The sequence below is a fragment of the Gymnoscopelus braueri genome (genome assembly GCF_963280865.1).
Source record: "Gymnoscopelus braueri genome assembly, chromosome: 11".
NCBI lineage: Eukaryota > Metazoa > Chordata > Actinopteri > Myctophiformes > Myctophidae > Gymnoscopelus > Gymnoscopelus braueri.
In genome coordinates this window covers 29,664,006-29,684,372 of record NC_137613.1, presented here as the reverse complement: position 1 = coordinate 29,684,372, position 20,367 = coordinate 29,664,006, and the positions used below count along the sequence as shown (strand labels likewise).

General features: G+C 41.2%; 1 protein-coding gene across 1 annotated transcript in view; it reads right to left on the bottom strand.

Moving 5' to 3' along the window:
- Positions 1-459: 459 nt before the first annotated feature.
- Positions 460-20,367, bottom strand: part of celf3a (cugbp, Elav-like family member 3a) — a gene marked incomplete at its 5' end in the record, with an annotated part of 29,552 nt that continues 9,644 nt past the window's right edge. Inside the window, 13 exons of the mRNA XM_080442849.1 lie at positions 460-1,156; positions 3,877-4,008; positions 4,554-4,697; positions 6,147-6,251; positions 7,201-7,260; positions 8,582-8,602; positions 9,816-9,965; positions 10,098-10,151; positions 10,534-10,678; positions 11,728-11,871; positions 13,393-13,472; positions 15,028-15,156; positions 17,081-17,129. Coding sequence (XP_080298975.1) covers positions 3,881-4,008; positions 4,554-4,697; positions 6,147-6,251; positions 7,201-7,260; positions 8,582-8,602; positions 9,816-9,965; positions 10,098-10,151; positions 10,534-10,678; positions 11,728-11,871; positions 13,393-13,472; positions 15,028-15,156; positions 17,081-17,129 — 1,209 coding nt within the window. The 3' untranslated portion in view covers positions 460-1,156; positions 3,877-3,880. The remainder of the gene's footprint in view (positions 1,157-3,876; positions 4,009-4,553; positions 4,698-6,146; positions 6,252-7,200; positions 7,261-8,581; positions 8,603-9,815; positions 9,966-10,097; positions 10,152-10,533; positions 10,679-11,727; positions 11,872-13,392; positions 13,473-15,027; positions 15,157-17,080; positions 17,130-20,367) is intronic.

Here is a 20,367-nt window from a genome sequence, read left to right as displayed (position 1 = left end):
GTATGACTGTATCGTATGAACAGTTTCACATGCATTTTGTCTTTTAAATTGACAAATACATTTTTACATTTACTTGTAGTCACCCATGTTTCTGTAGAATTACAGAGCAGACAAACTCAACAGAGTCAAAGCTTTTTTTTCTAAATTGTACTTTATTTTCTTTAAAGACATATGTTTTAAAACAGCGATTGTAGAGAATAAATAAAGAAACATTATAATGTTTGTTTGTTTTTTTGTTTTGTTTTTTGTTTTACTTTCATAAGTACATTTATGTAATTAAAAACTCTACAATAATTGTGTAAGTGGCCTTGGAGGCCTCAGGAATCATCTATTTTCTAAAATAAAAAACCTGTCATGTCTTCCCCTGTTCACCCCCATCAAAGTGATTAACAAATGAATCAAACGTAAAAAATCAAGATAGAAAAATTCCCTTCCCTCCCTCCCTCCCCCCTTGGTCAACGCTAAAAGTAGTGGCAGCAGAGAATTGTTAACTCACCAAGTCTTAAGTCCTTCAACTCCATTTTGAACAAAAGTATATACATTTAGAAGAAATCCATTTCTCTTCCAGTTTAATTACCCCAACCCCCCATTAATTTACTTTTTTTAAATAATAAAACTAACTCTACAGGACAATCTTACCAATGGTAATCATACAGAGTAGTATTTTCTTTTCTCAAACAAAGTCTTAGACTTTCCTTTCCTCCCTTTCCATTCTTTCCTTCCTTCGTTCGTTCCTTCCTTCCTTGAAGACTAAACCTTTTCTTCCTTACGTCATAGACTACAAATCACACTATACAGTAGAACCCTGTTTGGTAGAATAAACATCAATGATATGCTTTTTCTTAACATGTAAATCTTGTAGCTGACAGTAGAGTTGTATGTATGTACATCGTAGAACTGAGTCCATCTGTGGAATGATAATGACCTCTGAAGCAGTTGACATCTCCGAACACAGCTGTGGCTTGTTTGATATTGTTGGTATTGATATTGTTATAGATTGTGATGGGTATTTGTCGGCATTATTAAGCACATACAGTACAGGTTATGGTTTCAGTGATGTTTTGCTCTCCTGTGCTATAGGGTTGGTTCAAACAACCAAAAGGCTGGGGCATCCCAAAGTGGTTTCTTGATTGGACTTTCAGGGTTTCCCCCCCTCCTGGAGAAGAAAAAATAAAAATAAATAAAAATAACATTTTAAAACAAACGACATAGATAAACACACACATATTGAGTGAGGTTAGTCTTTGGAGGTGGAGATTGTAATACACACTTGCTTGAACTGATGCCTCCGTAAAGTCTCAGTATTCAGCTATACAAGCACACCCTAGTGCCCATGCAACTCATACAGGTGACCATACTGCTGCTACTGTGTGCACGCCCCTTATCAAATAGGTTCTCATCTCGTTTACGCAGGCAAATCAATTCAGAACATGCACAGTAGGAATTCTGGAAAGTATGTCTTTGAACCTGATTGCCATCTAACAAAAATACCACTTCAAGAAACACATTTTATCAATGGGATTCTTTTTTAATATATACTATACTGTATGCGGTACAAATATGTGATCTAATCCCATTCGAGAGCATTTCATTCACTACACTGGTGTTGGAGGAAACTTTAGACTCCTGATTTGAGGTAAATGAAGACGTTAAATTAAAATAAAGCTATGATGCAGGCTGGCTGCATCAAAGTCATTTATTTTTGTTCATGATATCTTGGCAGCCCAGAATTCCTACAGAGGAAAGTAGTTCCTCAGCCAGCAGCACGTGTCACGATGGCCATACAGTTTTATCCAAAACCTTCTAGAGAAACTTAAGTGTCTCGTTCGTTACGACACACGCACGTTCACATACACACAAATACACACGTTTTCACGAAAATCACACAATAACAGATGCACTAAATCTCTTTCTGTCTCTCACTGACGTGCGCGCACGCACACACACACACCCACACACACTGTACATACACACGCACGCTTACACTACTATACATTGTCAACCATTTACATGTAAACGTTCAGTAAATATTCAATCTCACAAAAACAGACAAAGTTCAGGCACAAAGTCACTTGGAGTTTAGTTACAACCAAACGAAAATCCCCCACTCACCAAAACTACCACACCAACCAACTAAACAGGGGACATGTAAGAATGATAATCATGACAAACAACAAAAAAAGGAAACTAAGGAAAAAAAGGCAAAAAATTGTAATATAAATCCATATTTGATGGACTAGTTATCACTAACAGGCTAATTTTGCTCTTTGCAATGAGACGTTATATATTATATTACTACAAAAATAGCATGTCATGATAATCAGTTGCTTACAAAATCTGAGGTAATGTGACAATTATTGATCAGTGTTTTTTTTTTTAAGGATAAAAACCAGGACAAAATAATAAAGAGGAAACTCACAACGCACCAAACACAAGTTCATGGTCGCCACAGTAACTCGCCATGCAGTTCAGCATGGTGAATCAAGGCAACGGCCCAAAATAAAAATTGCTAATGGCAACCATCACAGGCAATATCGCCACAGCAACCAACACAGGCCAATTAACTTACAACGCAGTGAGAAGGAAGGGGGAGGATTTAGCGGTTGCTAGGCAACCGGAGCCATAGCGACGCAGTCTCCACGATATATGTATGGACAGGACAGTCTTGAGAGTGGTGTGATGTTTTTTTTTTCCAGGAAAAATGACATGACAGCACAAAAATAAATAAATGAAAAGTGAAAATAAAAATCAATGACGAACAGCAGCTGTTTTCAACCCTACCACAGAAGACTGGTTAAATATTAAACATTTCATAGTGTAAAAAGCTACTTTGGAACAATTAGCACACCTGTCACTACTTCAATACGCAAACCCAGTTCATAAAGATAAAAGAGGCAGCTGGTCTGTCTGATTTTAATGTACTTTTTCTTTTCTTTTCTTTTCTTTCTTTTTTTTACTGTTGCTACTACAAGAAAACTGCAACCTCAAACAAGCTGATTTAGAAGGTGATTGAAGACAGACATTAATTTTAGCATTGTAAATCTCTGTAAATGTTTCACAATGTTTCACACACCTATCCTCCCAATCTCTGTAACTCTCTCCTCTCCTGTCCCCCTGGCCTCTCTGTAACTCTCTCCTCTTCTCTTGGTCTCTCTGTAAATCTCTCCTCACCTCATCACCCTAGTCTTTGTGTAACTCTTTCTTTTCCTCCTTGTCTGTATAAATGTCAGTACATGCTCCTTCCGACGTAGGAAAATGTTCAGTTTAGGACGGGCTTTCCGAACTAGTTCCGACAGTCAGGACATCTGGGGTGGAGGGAGCATCCGAAGAAAAGTTATCAGAAGTTCTTAATGACGTCAAAATGTAGTTATCATCACCTCCCTTTCCAAAAAAAAATTATTAGTTTGGATATTGGAGGGAGCATGTATTGCGCTTTACTCTCTCTCCTCTGCCCTCTCCCTGTCCACTAGTCTCTCTGTAACTATCTCCTCTCCCTGTCCCCCCTGGTCTCTCTGTAACTCTCTCCTCTCCCCGTTCCCCTTGTCTTTGTGTAAATCTCTCCTCTCCATGTTCCCAATGTCTGTCTGTAACTCTCTCCTCAACCTGTTCCCCTTATCTCTCTGTAACTCTCTCCTCACCCTCTTCCCCATGTCTGTCTGTAACTCTCCTCTCCATGTTCCCCTGGTCTCTCTGTAACTCTCTCCTCACCCTGTTCCCCATGTCTCTCTGTAACTCTCTCCTCTACTCGTTCCTCTTGAATTTGTGTAGCCCTGTCATCTACTTGTCCACCCTGTCTCTCTGTACCTCTATCCTGTCCATGTCCCCATTGTGTAACTCTCTCCTCTCCCTGTCCCCCTGGTCAGTCCAGTCCCTCACCTCTTCAGTAGGGTCTGTTGGCATCCTTGGGCCTCTTGAGCTGAACCTTCAGCCTCTTCATACCGATCTGGAACCCGTTCATGGCCTGGATGGCAGTCTGGGCGCTGGATGGGTTGTCAAAACTCACAAAACCTGTAAGAGAGACAGATAACAGCTTAAACAACCCCCATAATACACCTCCAGTATGAGAAGACAAATGCAGTATTCGAATGTTCCCTGCTTCCAGGGGGAGAACAAAAGATTTTTTTTAAATAAAGGAATGACAATTTAAATGAATGTGTTTTAATTGCAATTATTCCATTTTGAAAGACAAAGAGTGAAGAGTGAATTTGATTCACCCATAAAAAAGTGTATGGGATAATCTCTTACCCTATATTGTATGATATTATTATTATTATTATGATCATTAATATTATCATTATCATCTCCATCAGGCAGAAGGTCGGGGGCGGAGATTATGTTTTTGCCCTGTTTGTGCGTGCATGCGTGAGTGTGCGTGCGTGCCTGCGTGAGAGTCCGGAGTTAATTCATAAACCAAATGTTTGCGCAGGCAGTCAGTAGGTCAAGGAAGACACTAAAATAGAAATGTTCAAATTGGCCTCATGGTGGCCAGCCTGCTTTAGGTTTTGGTCTAAAGCGGGATTGGCACCATTTTAACTGCTGCCATCATGACTCACCAAAACATTTGCTCTGATTGGTGGCTCGGTCAACAAAGACCTTTGCGGAGATTACGTTTCCAAAGGGCAGGAACATCTGAAGCATCTCAGAGTCGGTGAACTCCTGGGGCAGGTGGTAGATGAAGATGTTACAGCCCTCAGGACCTGAAAAATTGAAAATGGTCCAGGTGTGAGACAGATCAGACAAGACTGCACAGGGAGCGAGAGAGAGTGGGAGAGGGAGAGAGAGACAGAGAGAGAGAGAGAGAGAGAGAGAGAGAGAGAAAGAAAGAAGGGAAGGGAGACGAGGGGAGGATGAGGACAAAGACCCTTGCAAATAGAGTCCAAAGCAATTTGCTATTGGTCAATCAGTTGTTAACACATTCGGAAAAAAAACAGGAATTGTCCTGAGTTCGTCTGAAAACATTAAGTACCAACGCAGCCACTCGTCGGGCGGAAATTTCAGAATGGGTATGCAAGAGCTCATAGAGAAGTACGTGTTTGTTTAATAATTTTGTCTGTTCTTTGTTTTTTGTGCTACAAAATCAGACTCTTGTGTGCAAGGGCCTTAAAAGAGGTTAAAGACTTTTTCAGGCACTCCGAAGGAATTGCAATGCTGAATGAGAACTTGTAGAATTGTAATGCTGTGCTAATGTGCAGGGAAATGCAATGATCTCGCCTCTGCAAGCAGAGTGCCTTAAGTATTCTGCGCGAAAGCGCATCCGTCCAAAAGTTTCTTTTCACAATTTTCATGACCGCTGTAGCTGCTGCATAAGTTACATGGATTTACTGGGATGTGATCGGGAACAGGAACAGCAGGAACAACATAATTGTCCATGAAGTTATGGGAGTTGTACGTATCTAGAAATCATATGTGTGAATGAAATGGAAAAGTGACTAACACTGACCAGCAGTAACTCATTTATGTTACCTAAATTGTGAAATCCTGAGTGTTCGTTTAATTCTGCAATGTAGCACTGAAGAGAGTACTACAGTATAACATTCAGTTTGAGCTTCACACAGCTGATGGCTGGGGGAGGGCTGTTAGGAGTTAAATGTCTTGCTCAGGGACACTTTGACACGTAGACATGGGTGGGCCGAGAGGTGAACCTGTGACCTTCTGATTACCAGAAAGCATTTCTCACTCGGCTACATCCGCACTGTAACAGGCTGAATATTCTAGATTATTTACCAAAATGGTAAATGATGAACATCTAACATGAACATACCGTATTGTGCTTATGGATTATAGTTATAGGCTGGCTGCCAAATACATAATTAAATAGCTGTTGTAATTGCAAGTTGAAATACCTCAAAATACCTTGGTACTGTTGTAAAACTGGATCTAGTTTCCAGTATTGAAAATTGTTTCTCTACCTGACAGTGGATATGTGGGGCATGTACTTGCCTTTCTACACACTTTGTTACAGCCTGGGCTTAAACCACAAACGATAGACTCGATAGTGGTGACAAGTGGTCTATCTTGCATAGATGGGGTGTGCTATGCCTTCCACAGCCTGAGAAACATTGCTAAAGTGGAGAATTTTGAACTTGACACAGGACAGGACAATATACACACACACTACAGTATATGTATAAGCTACTGAATGGTACCTTCTCGTTGCTGCAGCTGCTGAGGTTGTTGTGGCTGTTGGGCCACTAGTTGGGGTTGGTGAGGGAACGGCTGTCCCACGAGGCCATATGCAGCAGGGTATGTAGCTAATAGACACAAAGACAGACAGACAGACAGACAAACAGAAAGACAGACAGACAGACAGACAGACAGACAGACAGACAGACAGACAGACAGACAGACAGACAGACAGACAGACAGACAGACAGACAGACAGACAGACAGACAGACAGACAGACAGACAGGCAGGCAGGCAGGCAGGCAGGCAGGCAGGCAGGCAGGCAGGCAGGCAGGCAGACAGACAGACAGACAGACAGACAGACAGACAGACAGACAGACAGACAGACAGACAGACAGACAGACAGACAGTAGGGAATGGGTCAACAGAGGACAACATTTCAGACTTTTAATGACCTCAGAGAACTTTTCTCAGCATGTAAACAAATTCACTTTTGTAAATGAATACAAAAGACTGGGATATGTCTCACATAATCTTTGTGATGTATGAAGATAAGTGATATATAATGCTATAACAAATGCAGTTGCTTGTGAGCCTGAGTGAAAATGTGTAACCCTCTCTGTCTGAGATTGAAAACAAAAAAATATGATACTACAGTATGACATCATCAGAATATATTTATTTAACGTTCGTTCTGGCAATGCCTAAAAAAACTCACTATAATATCTGCCCTTCCAGTACTAACATTACTATAACACTATACTGTATGAATAGTAAAAAGGAAAATAAACATGTTTAAAGAACATAATGTGTATAAACATATGTATATGTATATACTATTATGTAGTATGTACTCACAAGAACAACAATCTGCTGTAGCTACTACATTTGACAAACAAACATGGAATGTTTGCCACTGTCGCAAAATTGCTTGCTCAGGGTGGGATGTCGGGTCTCTTCTCTACATGTAAAGTGTCTTGAGACAACTTGTTGTGATTTGACACTTTAATAAAATGGAATTGAATTGAATTGAATGCATTTACAATCAAACGCTGTATAACCAGCAATACCAGTACCTGTATAGTGCTGCATGCCTGTGTATGCCTGCTGGAGGGGGTCTAGCACTGGACTCTGAGCTGTGACACAACACACATCATCATCATCATCATCATCATCATCATCATCATCATCATCATCACACCCACTGCTACGGTACATGTGTTAAAAAGATGCTACATGCTATCCAGGGCACATCAGCATGCTCCAAATAACATTTGGACCAACCTCACCGCTTTAATTTGTTTCATTTCATCTGAGTCTACATTAGTTCTGGTACAGTGAATCAGCAGATGAACCGCTGCCTGTATGAAGAACACTGGTGTGTATGTGCACTCTATAATTAAGTCATTATGTGTCACATATGCATGCATTAACCACATTAACCCTGCATGGCGTCCCTATTTTGGGCAAGTCATTATAGGCCAACATTTTCAAACTTTTTCAAAAAACTAAATCGGAAAAATAACAGATCTACATGCACTGTGAGCTTGTAGACAGCTATATCAGATCAGTATAAAACAGGGCTTAAGTGGTTAACTTACAACAACTGAAAAAACTCCCAACCATGTACCACAGTAAGGAATGACTATGCACTTACATGACAATATGCACCAGCTACAGCAGTGTCTATCAACCTTTTTTGTGCCAAGGCACACCTGGCATAGCCAAAAAATCCCAGGGCACACCTAGATATACGGTATATATATATATATATATATATATATATATATAATTATATATATATATATATATACGGTATATGTTTTTGTTTTTGCATTATTCAGACATGCAAACTTGTAGCTTTTCAGCTTCCACTAGCCGTTTTGAATCCAAATAGGGCAATAGTGTGACACCTGACCCGAAAAAAAACAGCATTTTGTCACCCTTTTCACCTCGGGGCTGTTTGCATGCCTGATTATTATTATTGTTTAAATTTTCCCAAAATGATATTTTTTCAAACCTTCTTCAAACGGCGCGGCACACCTCAGCAGTAGCCCCGGCCCAAAATTGGGACGTTTGCCAGGGTTGATATACACTGAGCTACAGTATGAACTAATGTATCATAACATAAAATTAATAATACAATAATAAAAGTGGATGATATTTGTAAAGTATTTTGTGTCTTTTATTTGTCTCTATTTGTGTGTGTTCTATGCTGTTCAGTTGTAAAGCCAATTCCCGTAATGGCTAGTCAAGGTGTCAATCAGTCAATTATTCCTTTACATCAATCAATCAATCAATCAATCAATCAATCAATCAATCAATCAATCAATCAATCAATCAATCAATCAATCAATCAAACAAACAAACAATCAATCAATCAATCACATTTTGATACACAGATCCCCCATTACTATTCATGGTGAACAGATCAACCAGGTATGCTCATATACATACCTAGGAGTTGTAATAGACCATCTTTTGTCATGGAAAGATCACATTGAATCCGTGGGCAAGAAAACAAAGCAAAGAATTTATTTTCTTCACCGTCTAAGATCTTTTGGTGCAAGTAGACAAATTCTTCTTTTGTTTTTCACTTCTGTTATTATGAGTGTTCACTACTGTAGTACCACCTGGTATGGATGTTTGTCTGTTACCTTAAAGTCACAACTGCTGCAACAACTGAACATAAATTTTGTTCAAATATTGTTGGACAACCACTTGAGATACTCTATGCAGCTACATATAATAAGTAAGGTATAATAACTAAGGTTGGCAAGGAATATCACTTCAAACACTAGCCATGTTTTGAAAAGGGAATATAGGTTGCTGCCTTCAGGAAGGAGATACAGCGTTCCAAAATACAATAAGGTCAGACTAAAGAGGTCCTTTGTCCATCAGTCGATTTTGAGGCTTAATTTAGAATCTGGCCAGGGGAAGGCTGAGTGGTGGACATTGCTCTTGTCTTCATGATTTTATGTATGCAATTTATTTTGCTTTGTTTCTCTGTGTTATGACAAATGTGTGTATTATGTGTTGCATACATGGCTGCTGAGTCAGTGAGAGCTGATAATAAAGTAATATCGTGTCATATTTTATGTATTGAGATCAATTTGTGAAATACATTTCCTCTCAATTTTACATTAAAGTTAGGGTAATGGATTTTCTTTGTTTAAAATAAGTGTTAAATAGCTCTATATTCTGATAGTACTCGTTGCTATAGAGAGCAGTCTGTGCATGTCTCTCCAGCTCTTTATTAAACAGAAAATGCATTTTCAGGTCGGGATACCAATTTTATCCAATCAGGATAGAGAACTCAGACAGGATACAGATTAAAAACAAGTGAAATTGGAAGTGACGACACAAAGAAATGAGCAGACAAAATTGGAACTGGGACACTATAAAAATGAAGCTGATAAATGGGTACTTTTTTTGTTTGTTGTGCAACCCACCTGAAAATGTATTATGTTTATTAAAGAGCTGGAGAGATGGGGAGACCTCTGGTACTGAACAAACACTCTATAGCAATTATTACTATCAGAATATAGTGATTTAACCCTTTAACCAAAAAAAATCACTTACTCTTCCTTTAAGTCTGCTCCAGTATTATCACAGCAAAGCTGTCAAAAAGAGCACTGGAGAATGTAGATACCTTTCATCACTCATCGCTAGTGACATGGATGTACTGTACCTTGATATGCATGGACACCATTGGTGTACAGTGCTTCGGTTGCTGATTGCCCATTTGGTGGAGCTGGCAATGAGGGGTAGCTATTCAGTGAGATTGGTGGAGGCATGGAAGGAACTGGTGTGCCAGCCATACTGGGAGGAGTACTGGTTCCTGCACACAAGATACGTCAAGATATGTTGTTAATAATAATAATAATAACAACAACAATAATAATAATAATACCTTTTATTTATATAGCACTTAAAAGTCATTCAAAATTCAAAAATTCTGTTTCAGCTTCACCCAGATGATGGTTGCCCAGATGGTCAAGGGGGGGAAGGGTCTTGCTCAGGAAACCTTTACACATAGACATGGGCGGACCAGGAGACGAACCGGTTACCTTCTGATTACCAGACGGCCTCCATACCCACTCAGCTGAAAGCCGTCCCAACTAGCCCACTAATAAACCTCATTTGTATAGCAACTTCCATATAAATCACGTAAATCATGTCGAGCTGCGTTCTGTAATGTAGCTCAACATGATTTACCCAATACAAAACGGATGGACACAAAGTAATAAACAAATAAATAAACAAATACCAGCTGGCACATTATGGTTTCACAACAGCTAGCATGCTCTTTCCTCCTCCACCCTGCCCTGCTGCGTGCATCCACCGTCCTACTTCTAACTGTAAATCTAATCAAAGTGAGCCAGCGGCAGACATCCGCCTCTCGTTACCTGAGGAGGGGGTGATGGATGCGATGGGCGTGGCAATGATGCTGCTGGGGTTGAGGGCGGCCAGCTGCTGCATCTGAACACCCGCCAACGTGGCGACGGGAGACAAGTAGGCCGACTGGGCCACCAGAGCCTGCTGCTGTACCAGCTACCGGACGGAGAGGGTCAGGGCATCAGGGCGGAGAACGAGGGCAGGACGGGTAGAAAGAGCAATATAAGAGAGAGTGACAGAGACAGTGTTAGGGACGAGGGGTGTTCAACCAATCAATCAAATGGTGCCTCGGGATTTGAATACTTTATTAACAGTTTGCAAATAGTACAGTGGTACGATTATACAATGATGCTAAAAGTATAACACAAAAAGCCCAGAGGGCTTGTTTTCCATTGTGGTCCTATGTATTCAATTGGACAAAATGTGTTTTTTTTTAATAATAAACGAATGAATATATGATGGGTTTAAACCACATATAACTGAAACCCCATTTTAAATGAGCATACTGTATAATGGGCCTAAAACTTGATGACTGAATATATGATGGTCCTGAACTAGGGATGTCCAATTTTAACTTTTTTGCCGACATCCGATATGCAGATATTGTCCAACTCCTAAGTTCCGATATCAACCGATACCGATATATGCAGGCTTTTTCACCAAAAGTCAACTAATTGTCAGATAACAACATCACATATCTAATAAAATGAAATAGCTATAATATCAATATAATATCTAATAAATCTAATATAATACAGTGATGTTGATGGTTTTCAACTGGTGGTCATTTGAATGAGTCCCACTAATCTTAGATTAGATGTTGGCCTATTTGACAGTGCAGAAGCATAATTGCCTTGATGCCTATACCATTAACGAGCGTCAACGAGCGTCAGTTGGTTTCAAAAAACGATATTGATATTTTCCGATATAACATTTTTATGCTAATATCGGCCAATACTATCGGACATCTCTATCCTGAACCCCATATAACTGAACATTTGATGGGCCTAAACCCCATGTGGCCCTGAAAAAAACATATACTGTAACTAATGGGATGGTCCTAAGCCAAAATATGACTCATTCATACCCTGGTACCCAATTAACAAAAAGGAAGAAAATGGAAGAAATGTGCATAAGCCAAGTGTGCTTTCAGAGTTTGTACTCTCAGGTCCGTGAGGTGTATGTAAGGTAGTTGCAGTACTCACAGCCTGTGTGTAGGCGTTGTAGGCTCCGAGGTGCAGAGTCATTGGGCTGATGACCCCCAGCTGAGAGGCCACCTGCTGCATTCTGCGAATCCCCCGCTCCTTCTCCGAGTCTGCAAACTTCACCACCAGGCTGGACGAGGCACCCTGTTGGGTTAACAGGAAACATTATTTCTCCATCTATTCACCCATCCATCCATGCATTACTTGCAAGAACGTCATACTGTACTTGGCAATAAAATACTTCCAAAGTTATTTATATGACAGCGGACAGTCCACTACTGGTCCACTACTGGTGTCTGGGCAGTGGACAGCCCAGACAGTAGGAGAGGTGAGAGGGAGACCGTGTAGGAGAGACAGACAGTCTCTCCTACACTCATAAAGTAATGCGATGCATAGTGAGCATTGTGAGGCTACTGTTATGCAACAAGTTGTACAAGAAAGTATAAAATAGGGCTTAACGGGTTAATCAGACTATCAATTATTAAAAGAAAATACATTCATTTCTTTGATATAGAAAAATGTATTTTAAAAAATGCTTCTTGATTAATCGCAAAAGTAATCAATAGAATAATTGCTAAGAAAATAATCGATAATTGCAGCCCTAGACAGAATTGCCACATCATGGGCTCCAGTCCGGCTGAGCATGTTATTTTCTACTGTGCTACCACCCTGTTTCTCTGCACTGAAGAAATTATATAAAAAACTGTGATTTAACAGTCAAAAACAGTCCTTTAACCACATGAATCGTGGTAGCCCTATCCTGAGGCAACCGTTCTGTGAAACTAGCAGATCTACAAGCTCACAACTACATGAAGCATGTAAAGACGGCTCACAACGCAGAGCTTGTAGATCTGCAATTCGATCTGGACCCCAGTCAACTAAGTATATAGGTATGCATCGTATATATGTATCATTAATGTGTATCACTAACATGTCCAACGTAATGTTATAGTTTAAAACATTTTTTTTTAACAAAATGAAAGAAAAATCTGATAAAATATGGATCACATGTTTTTCAGCAATGCCTTTACAAGAATAAAGGTAAAATACAATGAAAGATGTATTCATATTTTTTATCCGTTTGTGCTCTCGCATTACTTTCAATCTATGCTGTAGAATGACCTAGAACAGGATAATGGAGGAGAGGACATTTCACAAACATTTTGTCCTCTCTCCAGGGTGAAGTGTAATGTAGTGTGTTGTATTGTGGTCTCTGTGTGTGTGCGTGTGCGTGTGTGTGTGTGTGTGTGTGTGTGTGTGTGTGTGTGTGTGTGTGTGTGTGTGTGTGTAGGAGTAAGAGGACAGAAAGGAGAAATGGTGACTGTTGGCTGAGTCACCATGTTAAGTGCCTAAATGATTGGGTTTGGAGCGTGTGTGTGTGTGTGTGTGTGTGTGTGTGTGTGTGTGTGTGTGTGTGTGTGTGTGTAAGGGTGCGTGTACACACGTGCGTGCGTGCGTGCGTGCGTGCGTGCGTGCGTGCGTGCGTGAGTTTGTGCGTGCGTGCGTGCGTGCGTGCGTGCGTGCGTGCGTGCGTGCGTGCGTGCGTGCGTGCGTGCGTGCGTGCGTGCGTGCGTGCGTGCGTGCGTGCGTGCGTGCGTGCGTGCGTGCGTGCGTGCGTGCGTGCGTGTGAGTTTGTGTGTGTGTGTGTGTGTGTGTGTGTCTAACCGGTAGAGTGCGGCTCCCATGCAGAGAGCTGATAGCAGCCTGGGCCTCAGCGTTGCTCTGGTACTTCACAAACGCACATCCTACATCATCAAAATGACACACAGTTAAATGTTGTCAGTCACACAACCGTACACATGCACACACGCACGTACACACAGACACACGTGAGCACAAAAGCGAGCGCTCTCTCTACACACACACTTAAGCAAAAACGTGAACACTCTCTCTCTCCACACACACACACACACACATGCAGAGACTGAGACACATGCAGAAAAGACACACATGTGCACTCAATAATACGTATCAACTACAATTCTTTGAGGAAACACAATGGCGGCCGCCTTGCAGCCCAACACTTCATCTGTTACCATGGCGTCATTAAGCATGGACCACAAAACGTTCATGGCTTCATCAATCACAGCCCGTAAACCTCGGCACGCATCATTAGCCATGACCCATAAAACCTATTGCACCATTAGTCATGCCTCATACAACAAACAGAAGAAAATCAAGCGTCTGTGTTTGAAGTGTCACTGCTCCTTGATTTACACGCCACATATCGTTAGCATTGTTGTTGTTGATAATGGTAATTCACGGAAGGTGACTGGTGATGATGACGTACGTAAGCAGCTACTTAAGAAAATAGCAGGTAAGCGCCAACACTAATGGTTTCACCTTTCACTGTCATTTTTCTCACCCCGCATGAAAGCATGAAGGACAGTTAAAAACAGGACTTAAAATATTGTCGCTTTCGGGCAGAATCCATATATCTCCATATTTCATCTTTTTGTGTATTTTCATAAGTTAATGTCCTATTTTATACTTCTACGTATGACAGTGTTGCAAAAAAAGTAGTGAAAATAGCTATATAGCCTACTGTAGATAGCTAAAAATGATAAACATTGTGGATTTGATATTACATTTTTTTATACCAAAACATATTTATTTGGCATCTAATTTGGTCAACTAAATTATGTTCCAACAGATATGCTCTAAAAGAGTGAAAATGTTATTTTCCTTTCAGTTGGTCTTTAAGTCTGTCCTTGGGTTTTATACATATTTAACCAAATAAAAGTATTAACAAGAACTACTATACATTGGATCCATTGGAACACAGGTAATTTTTTCCATTTAATGCAAAGTAATGGTTTTGGACATACACGGTTTCCACCCAACAGTGACAATATTGAAACATTCAGAGGGGGAGAGTAAATTAAAGCGTGCGTGTTGGTTTCCCCAAATCATCTTGAGAACCGTGAGGATTGCGATTCTAATAATTTACAAAGCATTCAAAGATGGCCTTATTGTTAAAGATTTTTTAACCCATTAAGACCATGAAAGCATCCGTCCATTTTAGATTTTAGCCTCGGCTATTCAAAAAATTGCAGATATGCAAGCAATTCACAGTGCACTTAGTGCCGCGCTGCGAGCTTGTACATCTGCCATTTTTGAACATTATTAAAAAAATCTTGAAAGTGTCTGGAAAATGTTGAATCATTTTGAATTACGAAAAAGTTTGAGAACTACTGATTTAGGAGCCATTTGTAGAATCGGCCTCAGGTCTTTAGTGGGTTAAGGGTTTTGTAGGGAACTCAGCCTGGGTTATTTCCGAACACGAGGAGTTGAGTTTACCTTTGCTGGTGCCGTCTGGGCCGCGGAGAACCGTACACTCCTCTATGCTGCCAAATGCCTCAAACATTTTCCTCACATCAGCATCTGCCTGCTGTTTTCCCAGCATGCCCACAAACAGCTTCCTGTCTTCTGAGGGGAACGAGAGGCAAGTGGGCAAGATGGAGGGAGGAGAAAAAGAAAATAGAGGAACATAGTTTGATGGAGATAGAGGAGGGAAAAGGGTGATGGGGGGTGCATTTGGGGACAGGAGAGATAGACATTGGAATAATAAATAGTTAGAGGATTGAGGGAGAAGAGAGGACATGAAAGGGTTGAGGGGAACATGCTATCTCGCCGCATGTAACGTGTACGCATACACAATATAAATGTATAAGAGATTACATTTTCTACAACCTGCAATTCTTGTGTTTCATTTCAGGGTGAATATCTATTTTGTAGAAATGTCGCTTTTGAAAATGCCTCAAGGAATATAGAACACAGATTACCCTGGGCTCAAAAACACAGTGTATGAGCATTGTCTTCAGAAAACATATAACTTTGGCTGCAAAACATAATTCAATTTCTTGCCAGCAATTATTTCGTAAGTGTAAAGTTTTTCAAATCTAAGTTTACATCAAAATCCTTAAATTTTCCTCAACCTACAACCTACAGTAGTACTATGCTTGTTTACAAAATCCTAGTGTCTAGATACTGCAATTCTTCAGACAACCACCAGAGGGCAGTAGCTTGGATATTAAAAATCACACAAACAGCATCTGTTAACCTTCATGCTGTCCAAGGAGCAGGTCCAAATGTTGCTCTACCTTAGGCCCATGAAACCAACCAAAAACTAGGCTGCTAATTCATACCGACACTCACTGACAACTGAATGCATGGCAGAATATAATGCAGGTTTCATTCCAAATTCCAGAATTTAAAATTATCAATAGTGAATTTTACTTTTAACATTTGCCATCGTTTAATACCATTTCAAAGTGGTATTTTAGTTCCTTTACCATTTTCAAAGTACTGGGTGTGTTAGAATGACACTCCCACACACTATCTGCACTTACAAACAATTGTATTAAAGGGCAAGACCACTTTGGTAGAGGTTTGGGTTGTACTGTTTTTTTTTTAAATAAAAATGTCAACTTCCTGTTGATTTTGCCATTTTTAATAAGTAGAAAACCCGGACTGGATCGGCGGATCCGGATCCAGATCTTCAAATAGTAAAATCAACAGGAAGTTGACATTTTTATTAAAAAAACAAACAGTACTGGGTTTGGTGATGCTCTATATTGTCTGAATCAGCTATGTTTGGGTTCATTTATGTGCTAAAAGAGTGACTTTGAGAGCAGTTTTACTTAGCCTCGGCTAAGTCAATGAGGAGCATATTTTGAATTATCAATTTCTAATCAATGGAGAAATTATTTTTGATTTCTTGCCCACCTTTGGAGTTACATCATGGTAAGGTAACTACACAACCCAAACCTCTACTAAAGTGGTCTTACCCTTTAAGTCAACGGTCGACCCTCTGGCAACGTTTCGGTCATCTGAAACGCATTAATAATATTGTTTGTAAGTGAAGATTGTTCAACGGTAACTGTTCCTCTCCTACGCACCTGCCCAGAGAAAGTCGGAGTGCAAAAACACATTATCTACAAAGAAGGAAACTCTGAAAATATCAAATGACATCTCTGGAGATTCAGACCAATGATTTACGAGCTTTCTTTTTGTTATATTTAGTGGACGCTCTTCATCACTGAAGCTTTTTTTTTTATTAAAGCGTTGGTCTGGAAAGACACACAGTTTGCTGTGTTGTGTTAATGTTAAAGCTGAAGGGACAAGGACTACAACATAAACAGGTTAAATGACTATTTCACTCCTCATAGTTTTCCTTCACAGGCAAGACAGAAAGAGAGGAGGAGAGATAAGGGGGAGAACAGAACAGTACATGTGGTAGACTGGAGTTTTTCTATGCAAAAGTGTTATTTAAAGTCTACGGAGGTGCTGCTGTTTGAACAGGTGTTCTTGCTCTGGGGGGGGGGGGGACAGGTGTTCAGGTGTTTCTTACCCCCTCTGCCCTCGCTGTCGGCTGGTTTCACCTGGATGGGACGGTTCATCTGTGGGGACAAGGAGACAGAGAGAGAGACAGACAGAGAGACAGAGTTAAACATGTGAATCCCAGCGACCCTATTCTGGGCATTACATAATAGGCAAATATTCAGCAAAAAGGTAGGTATACAAGCTCAAAAATGTGTCAGGCTGTGTGAGCTTGTAAATCTGCTATTTTCAGCAAAGAGATTTGGTGTGGAGGGGAAAAAGCAAGGGGTCCAAGACAAGTATAGATCCCATGGGGGACCCTAGTCAACAAATTATATAGGGTTTAAGTCAGTTAATGTGACAAGTCAATATTCATCATACAGTGGATGTGTTCGGCAACACATGAGGGACGGCAACTTGCCTCCATGTACACATTATTTACATAATTTTCTAAACATTCATACGCATGTACACAGCAAGTGTACATATACGATATGTGGATTTACATTTCCGTGGCCACATTTAAAAGCAGTGACGTAAAAGGAAGATTTGAATGGTGGCCAGACGTCATCATGAATAGGTGTTTATGTACACGGACGTGTGTATTGTGTTGATTTGACAGGGTGCAGTGTGGGGTGACCTTCCCTCTGATTTCCATTCCTCTGAAGTCTGGCCTTCTCAAACATCCTCTACCATTCATCCACTAATTGCACTCTCCATCCCTTATTTTTCTTCCCAACGCTCGCCTGTCTGCGGGGTGACACCGATATGTGCGACATGTCACAGTTTTAAGGCTAATTTATACTTCGTTGCGTGACTGTTTTACAGTTATGTGCGACAAGGCATAAATTAAGCCACACCGTTTGTACAGCCTTTCCTTTTTGTCACCTTCCTCTCTCTCTCTCTCTGTATCTCCCCCCTCTCTCAGAATTGCCCTTCGTTAATCCTGCCCGCGTCGTTCCTCATCACTCCTTCTCCCCTCCTATCACACTAAACCAGGAAAAGCACACACCCAAGCGGGATTGGGGAAGTGATAAGATTAAGAACGCTCGCCGGCTAATCTGGATTACAGAAGCACGCAGCATTAGAATAGCGAGAGATTTCTGACAGAGCCTGAGTGAGAGAGAGAGACAGAGAGAAAAGAGGGAGGCAAAGAGAGAAGGATAAAAAAAGACATTGGTTAGGGGTGGATGCTGGATGGATAAAATCTGAGGGGAAAGAGGGAGAGAGAGGGGGAGAGAGAGAGGGAGAGAAAGAGAGAGAGAGAGAGAGAGAGAGAGAGAGAGAGAGAGAGAGAGAGAGAGAGAGAGAGAGAGAGAGAGAGAGAGAGAGAGAGAGACGAAGTAAGATGGAGGGCACAACGGAAACAAAGAGGGAATTAGGTGACCTTTTCATAATTCATCAAAAGCCAATCCGCTGAAATGACGTTCTTTTTTACCGCTCAACAATTGTCCTCCATTGTTTGACTCAAATCCTTATATGACCATTTTTTGCACACACCAGTGCCTCCTCTTTCAAAATGTATAGTGGTCTCGAAATAAATGAACAGAAAGAACAAGAGAACGAATTAGGTACAGGGAGGGTGGGCTCGGGGGTTGGGGTGGGGGTTGGGGGGTCGCATGTGGAGGAAGGGAGCCAGGGGGGGAAAGAGGGGGATGGGTGGGGGGTGAGAACAACAGAGTGACACTCCGTTAACTGGTGGCTTAATGAAGGTCTTAATTATGGAGCCGATGACATTTCAGCCAGTCACTGATCCTCCGCATGCTGATTGATCAGAAGTGATCGGTCAGTGGGTGGGAGACGAGTATTGATCAGAGCCGCCACGGCCCGGGCCACGCTCGCCCCACTGCCAGGACCGGCATGCAGAAACACTGTCATCTCCCCCCAGCACCAACCCAGGCCCTGAACACACCAGCAGCAGCTACTGCAGAGTGCCACTGTGTCCAATGTTTTGTCCGACCGATCACAACAATTTACCCATTAAGACCTGAGGCAGATTCTACAAAATGTCTTCTAAATCCTAACAGTTTTTTGAAAAGAACGTATGTTGCTACATCAGTGGTTCTCAAACTTTTTCATGTCAAGGACCCCCAAAATGATATGTATTTGGCCGCCGACCCCATCTCAAAATAGTTTGTCCCAGGGACCCCAGAAGCAAAGGTTTGAGTTACAAATGTTCGCTTTAAAAATATATATATTCAAAGATTTGCACAATTTTTTTTTTAAATAGCAGACCTGCAAGCTCGTAGCGCGGCTATGAGCTTGTATATCTGCTATTTTTAAATAGCCAAAGGAATCTAAAATGACACACAGGGGGGTCAGGTGAACACAGGCCCCGGAACTGTGGCGAAAACCCAAACCCAGAACTCCTCTGTTAAGCACATGAACCCCAAAGTCCCTATTCTGGGGTGAAAATTCTGTAAAAATAGCAGATGTACAAGCTCACAACGTGTCGCAATGCCATTTGTTGTGAGCTTGTAGATTGGCTATTTTCCACGAAGAGATTAGGAGGGAACTAATAGCAGACCTAGTATAGAGCACTGGGTGACTCCGGTCAAGTATATATAGGATTTAAGTGTTTAACCAAACGGTAGCCAGTGATAGGATGGTTCATCTGCACTGTCAGAACCCCACTTGATCAATTTATATGCTAATTTATTTGATATTTCTCATGTGATAACATTATTCCAATTGGCAGCACCCGTGCTGAAAATGTAGGGCACGCACGATGAGACAGTTTAAAACCACTCATCACTTATAGTATCATATGCGACCATTAAATAAACTACTGCCATTATGAAACATCACACACACAAAAATGCAACGTGTTCAATGTATCATGATCCTTATGAAATAAAAAAAATAATTGAAATCGATTACTGGCACAGTCTCAGGTTTTAATTCTGGAAATGGCGGCTCGGCATACAGTACACGTCTGGATGAGGAGTGCAAAAATCCCAAGGCCCCACATTTCCTGCCAACACTGTTGAATGACAAACACTAAGGCTCGGTGGCTGTGATAAGGAGAGACAGAGCAGATGGCACAAGAGATCAGAATTAGAATCTACAAGGGGAGGAGAGGGAGGAGAGGAGGGGTTGAGGCCGTGTGCCTCGGCGGTTTCCTCCTCTCCTCAACACCCACTCCAGATCGGCACGGCAACCAGGCCCCTGCTCCCTCTCTGACGGTGGCTCGTCGGCTCGCATGGCCATCGTCATGACAACCCCCGTGATGAGAGAGCCCCACAGCGGGTAAACAAGGTTGCCCTGAACAACGGCACCACGGCGGATGAGAGAGAGAGAGAGCGGCGGGGAGAGAAC